At 37.4% G+C, this 6,296-nt stretch overlaps 1 protein-coding gene and 2 long non-coding RNA genes across 3 annotated transcripts; all 3 read left to right on the top strand.

Annotated features, from left to right (window-relative positions):
• The first annotated feature begins 5 nt into the window (after positions 1 to 5).
• Positions 6 to 826, top strand: LOC109584063 (uncharacterized). Its single transcript, XR_002185824.1, has 3 exons — positions 6 to 33; positions 122 to 402; positions 453 to 826. It is a non-coding gene; the product is annotated as an uncharacterized LOC109584063 (long non-coding RNA).
• A 1,240-nt stretch (positions 827 to 2,066) lies between these two features.
• LOC109584064 (uncharacterized) lies at positions 2,067 to 3,963 on the top strand. Its single transcript, XR_002185825.1, has 3 exons — positions 2,067 to 2,083; positions 3,195 to 3,336; positions 3,851 to 3,963. It is a non-coding gene; the product is annotated as an uncharacterized LOC109584064 (long non-coding RNA).
• On the top strand, positions 3,964 to 5,466 carry LOC105313660 (probable serine/threonine-protein kinase drkD; the record flags this gene model as incomplete). Its single annotated transcript, XM_011407260.2, has 1 exon — positions 3,964 to 5,466. A coding segment is annotated over one exon (1,458 nt), but the record flags the coding sequence as incomplete, so codon positions are not given.
• Positions 5,467 to 6,296: the final 830 nt, after the last annotated feature.

Raw genomic sequence — 6,296 nt, 5'->3', positions numbered from 1 at the left:
TACCTCCAAGCAAAATGGCAGCCAAAGCACCAGGTCAGTATTTTGTTTATACGTGATTATGACTCGTGTGTTGTTACTATTAGTGTATCATTCAGTTACTGTTACCTCTTGTTATCTATAGACTATCAACCAGCGGAGAGGTGCAGACACTCCACTGTACGGGTAGGAGACTACCTGTACATGTGGGGTGGGTACCAGCCTGATCTCCCTAAAGTGCATAATAATGAAAAGAAGAAATCAATGTGTTCTGTGATGGAGGTGTGTCACCTAAGGACTGGTAAGTGGGAGCAGAAACCCTCCACTGGGTGCTGATGGCTATGCAGCTGCTGCCATTGGAAGGGAAATATTTTATTTTGGAGGCTATTGCAATCGTTATGACTGTTGTCATAATAATTTATACAGGTAAACATGATAGTTTATGATAAGTAATTATTATATATCATTTTATACAGTTTTAATGTTGATACCTTCAATTGGAAGGAACTCTCTCCTACTACATCTCGCAGTCATGGTCCTAGGACGAAGCGCTACTGTGACATGATAGCAATAAAAGTGAACGGGGAGGACTATCTTGTAGTAATTGGAGGAGCTGGATTATTGCCTAATAGTGCCCCCAAACAACCTGGTGCCCAGTACAGTAGCGAAGAATTATTTTCTGGTTATCACCGGTGCAATGAGATCCATTTCTATAAACTCTCAACAGGTCAGAGCACATACAGTTTATATTAATATAATGAAGTATTGTTATTTGGTGGTTCTCCACTCAGACTGGTTGCATTGAGAATTGCTTGCTTGTTTGTTCATGGTTGTCACTCCTAATTATTTGATAATATTATGAAATAAATCATAGATATTAGAGTCAATGAAAGGGATTGGAAATGGGGCGTAGCAACAGGAAATGCGAGTTGGGTTACCACATGACAACCATCGGTGTTTTAATTGTATTACCATCTCCTCCATTGGTGAAGTTGCTTTGGAAGGATTTTGAAGAAAGTTTGTGTCCCTATAGGATACCGCTTACTTATGATATATAGGGATACATGTAGAATGTTTAGAGCTACCTGCAAAAATCTTTGTGTCACTATAGCTGTTTGGAAAATGGCTTTACAGAGGCAAAAAGTCGCCTGTTTCTGAAATACTTTATTGGTTGTAAAACACTCGCTCATCATAGTATCAACAAGCAAGTTAGCTCATTCCATAGGAGATTTCAAGCTCTTTAAAATGGGTACATTAATTTATAGCTCAAGATCAACATGAGTCTCAGATGGGAAAGGATGGTATTTTTAGTGAAAGAGTGACACTGCTACTAACACATGCATTTATTTACTATATTAATAAAAAGTATAAACATTGGTTAGTATTATGTGTGAGTTTTGTTTGCATGAATGGCATCCTTATGGAGTTATTCAAAATAAAAGCAATAAAATCTGTGATTTTTGCTCCAAAATTTGTCAAAAAATTCCAACCCGCCTCTGTTTACTTAGCAACAATACAAATGAATGGAGGTTTGCCTATGCCCACGCTTCCGTTTCCAATCCCTTTCTATTATCTATGAAGGAATATCAACTAGTTTGCTCCACCCAATGCATTCCATTCACACTAATTATTATTATTGATATTTTTAGGACAATGGATATCACCAAATGTCACTGGAGACAGACCACCTCCTATTGATGAATTCACTTTAACATCAATTAATAATTCCAGTGCTATATTATTTGGAGGTGACACTGCTAATGGAAAGAGTAACAATGTATATATTCTAAATTTTACTGATACATCAGTGGTGAGTGTATTATTAGTATAATTACATTAATTATTAATTAATAATGTATTGTATGTGTGTATTATTATTCATAACACTGAGTGTGTAGGTATGGTTTATGATGATCAAATTTTATGATTTTAGGATTGTTCAATGTTATCTAATCCTGGAGGATCAGTACAATGGCCTAAAAAAAGAGGTGCTCATTCCAGTGTATTGATTAACACTAGCTCAGGACCACACCTACTAGTGGTGGGTGGATATTGTACTAATGATATTTGGATATTTGATATTAACAATAAATCATGGAAGGAACTGGTAAGTATATTATAATATAATAACAATACATCATAACTGGTTGTTATTATGTACTAGTAATCTGTATAATGTAAATACATGTAACTTGACGAATGTAAAACATTAAAGGGGCAAGCCAAAGCAAGCTATAGATTACTTGTATGTGCTGTATGATCTACATGTATGGGAAAGCAAAGCAATTTTATAGTAGATCTTGATGCACTGAGTCATCTTAGTTGCATGTTTAACATGTATTGTTTTTCAATCACTTCGGAATCTCTGCATGCAGCAATTAAAGTTATATCTTGCTTATAGTATTAAAGATAGTTAGAAACAGTTACTGAAGAAATCATATCCAACAGAAGAAGCTCAGTACAATCTTAGTCTATACATACGGTTCTTAGTGTTGTGCAGTGAGTGCAGGCTTCTGTGCAGCTTTTAAAGTGATTTAACTTATCAAAGTCCTTTATGTCAAGGAAGAAGATTGTATATCTGGTTTTCTAACCTTCCTTGCTGCAAGAGAAGTCATTGGACAACAGCTTAGTCTTATCAAGAGTGGCCTTATCTTGCTGCAAATAAGCTGATAGCCGCCATTTTATTTCATTGTGACCACAGCCACTTTCAATGAAGATTAGGCTATTTAACTTTAATAATAGTTAGACACAATCCTACCTACCAGTCAGATGTTTCTTGTCTTACTAGTGAGGCTCGCTTTTGCTTGCCCCAATTAATAATTACTGAAAGAATGGTTTACATTAATAATACAACACTATATTGATTTAGGGTGTGGCTTATAGTTTGTGGGTGTGGTTTGCAGTACAGTATTGAGGAATAGAATCATTTTTATTGATGGAAACATAAGAAAATGAAATTAATTATTATTAATCATTAATTTATAAATTAAATGTATACCGTATAGCGGGTTTTTTTTTGAGGATAACAAATTTCACGAATTTCGTGGATTTTTTCATGATTTGCAAAATTAAATTTCTTGAAAATCAATTTAATACGGTACAAGATGGCAGATTAGTGGAAATTCGCAAAAATTAATTCCGCAAACTTCCGGATATGGGTCATTTGCGAAATTTATTATCCTCGAAAAAAACCCGCTATACGGTATCTTGTGTTATAGGTCAATATACCAGCCAATGTCACTAAGAGATACTGGCACTCTCTCTCACTTTTGAGTGTGACTCCAACCATTAACTGGATAATTGTGTTTGGAGGAATGAGAGACTTTTTTACAATAAGTGATCCAGTAGCTATTGAACTCAGTGAGTGCATGTACATGTAACTACAAATGTATTGAAGATACACAATTTGTACTTATTGAACATAGTGAACATACATGTAATACCATATAGCTGGAAATATTTGCTGGAATTTAATTTTGCTGTTTGCTGTTCATCATAAAATTGCACAATTTAATTCCGCAAAGCATTATAAGTAATGGGTGTATCAACAGTACACGCCTACACCAGCAAAATTAAATTCCACAAACATTAAAATTAGCTATATGGGTACAGAGTCGCAAAGTATAATTCCCGCAAACTTTTCCAGCTATACGGTAATTATAAATTAACTGTGTAGCCTTTTTATTTCACTAGATTTGCTTTAAAATAAATTACATACATGTAGATGAATTATCAGTGCTTTACAGTTTACACTATATGCACTGACTGATATGATGCATGTATGTACATGTACGTGTACACGTATACTTGTCATTAATTCAAGGATTGTAATAATTCTAACATGTTCACTTGCCAATGTTGCTTTTTTTGTTAGTCCTTGGAACTAAAGTCTTGGGCCTTTTCACAAAGAAATACATCAATGATTGGTCTACTAGTATATTGCCTCTGGACCAGTATCAAGAGAAACTACAAGAAAGGAGAAGAGAATGGGATTTATGGGTAGCATCTCAACCTGTTCAACCTGAGGATAGAAGAGAAATAGACCGTCTGACACGTGTACTACAAGAAAGGGAAAGGGAACTAGAGGAGGAGAGAAGAGAAAAGGAACAAGTTAGAAACAGACTACAGCAACAACTTCAAAGAAGAAAACAACAGCTTCAACAAGCACAGCAACAAGGACAAGAAAGAGAGAGGCTGGCTAGAGAATGGAATCTTCAGAGGCGACTTGAACAAACACAGCAACTTCAATCAAGAGAGAGAGAATCTCAAGAAAGAGAGAGACAGCTTCAAGAAAAAGAGAGACAACTTCAACAAATACAGCAAGAAAGAGAGAGGGAAATTCATCAGGCCAGAGAACGAGAGCAGGATCTTGAACAACAGCTTCAAGAAAAGGAGATACAACTTCAACAAGCACAGCGTCAAGGGCAAGAAAGGGAGAGGGAAATTCAAGAGGGCAGGGAACGAGAACAGGATCTTCAGAGGCAACTTCAACAAGCACAGCAACTTCAATCAAGAGAGAGAGAATCTCAAGAAAGAGAGCAACAGCTTCAAAGGCAAGTAGAAGGTGGCCAGCAAAGAGAACAGGATCTTCAACGACAGCTTCAAGAAAGAGAGCAACAGCTTGAGGAAAGAGAAAGAGAGTTCCGAGAAAGAGAGAGACAACTTGAAGAGCAGATACAAGTGGCAGAGTCTTCCTGGGTAGTGAATAGAAGAGAGATTACAATGACAGAGGTAGTCCTTGGTAAAGGAGGATGGGGAGAGGTGAAAGTGGCCGGTTTTCGTGGTCTGAAGGTTGCTGCAAAGTGTCTCTATGAAGTCATCATCTCTCCTTATAACATTGGGACATTCTCTCGTGAAATGAATATTGCTTCTAAAATACGTCATCCTAACCTCCTTCAGTTCATAGGAGCGACTACAGAGGGTAATCCAATCATCCTGACAGAGCTAATGCCGACGAGCCTAAGAAAGGAATTAGAGAGTGGAGGAGTGGCCTATCCTGCGATACTGAGCATCAGTTTAGATGTAGCCTGTGCTCTCAATTACCTTCATCTCTTCAAGCCTCATCCTATACTACATAGAGATGTCAGCAGTGCCAATGTACTCCTTCAAATAACAGGAGGAACCTGGAAGGCTAAAGTATCAGATTACGGTACAGTTAGTCTCCAACCTCTTGCTAGAACAAGCAATCCTGGTAATCCTGTCTATTCAGCTCCAGAGTCTCCCTACCCAAATCAACATTCTCCTGCAATGGATGTCTTCAGTTATGGTGTCCTCCTTATAGAGATGGTCGTTTGTGAGTTTCCAGACGTAGGAAAGAGAGTGGCTCAGATTAAAGCTATCAAGAGGCCGACATTGAAGAATCTCATTGAATGTTGTCTGATAGAGAACTACAAAGATCGTCTAGCAATGTCTGACATTATAAAAGAATTGAATGAAAGCATTTAGTGATGTAGTCAACTTAGTGATGTATTTTCATTTTTAGATTTTGTTTCTTTGCTTAGTTTAATTTTTTGAAGTTTAATGTTAATGCCACACCTTCATAATTTATGTCATAGAGGGGCGTACCTCCAAGCAAAATGGCAGCCAAAGCACCAGGTCAGTATTTTGTTTATACGTGATTATGACTCGTGTGTTGTTACTATTAGTGTATCATTCAGTTACTGTTACCTCTTGTTATCTATAGACTATCAACCAGCGGAGAGGTGCAGACACTCCACTGTACGGGTAGGAGACTACCTGTACATGTGGGGTGGGCCCGGGTACCAGCCTGATCTCCCTAAAGTGCATAATAATGAAAAGAAGAAATCAATGTGTTCTGTGATGGAGGTGTGTCACCTAAGGACTGGTAAGTGGGAGCAGAAACCCACCACTGGTAACCCTCCACTGGGTGCTGATGGCTATGCAGCTGCTGCCATTGGAAGGGAAATATTTTATTTTGGAGGCTATTGCAATCGTTATGACTGTTGTCATAATAATTTATACAGGTAAACATGATAGTTTATGATAAGTAATTATTATATAGTATTTTATACAGTTTTAATGTTGATACCTTCAATTGGAAGGAACTCTCTCCTACTACATCTCGCAGTCATGGTCCTAGGACGAAGCGCTACTGTGACATGATAGCAATAAAAGTGAACGGGGAGGACTATCTTGTAGTAATTGGAGGAGCTGGATTATTGCCTAATAGTGCCCCCAAACAACCTGGTGCCCAGTACAGTAGCGAAGAATTATTTTCTGGTTATCACCGGTGCAATGAGATCCATTTCTATAAACTCTCAACAGGTCAGAGCACATACAGTTTATATTAATATAATGAT

This window comes from Amphimedon queenslandica, unplaced genomic scaffold (genome assembly GCF_000090795.2).
Source record: "Amphimedon queenslandica unplaced genomic scaffold, v1.1 AMPQUscaffold_13252, whole genome shotgun sequence".
Classification (NCBI taxonomy): domain Eukaryota; kingdom Metazoa; phylum Porifera; class Demospongiae; order Haplosclerida; family Niphatidae; genus Amphimedon; species Amphimedon queenslandica.
The sequence above is the reverse complement of the archived record's forward strand: the minus strand, read 5'-3'. Positions and strand labels throughout refer to the sequence as shown.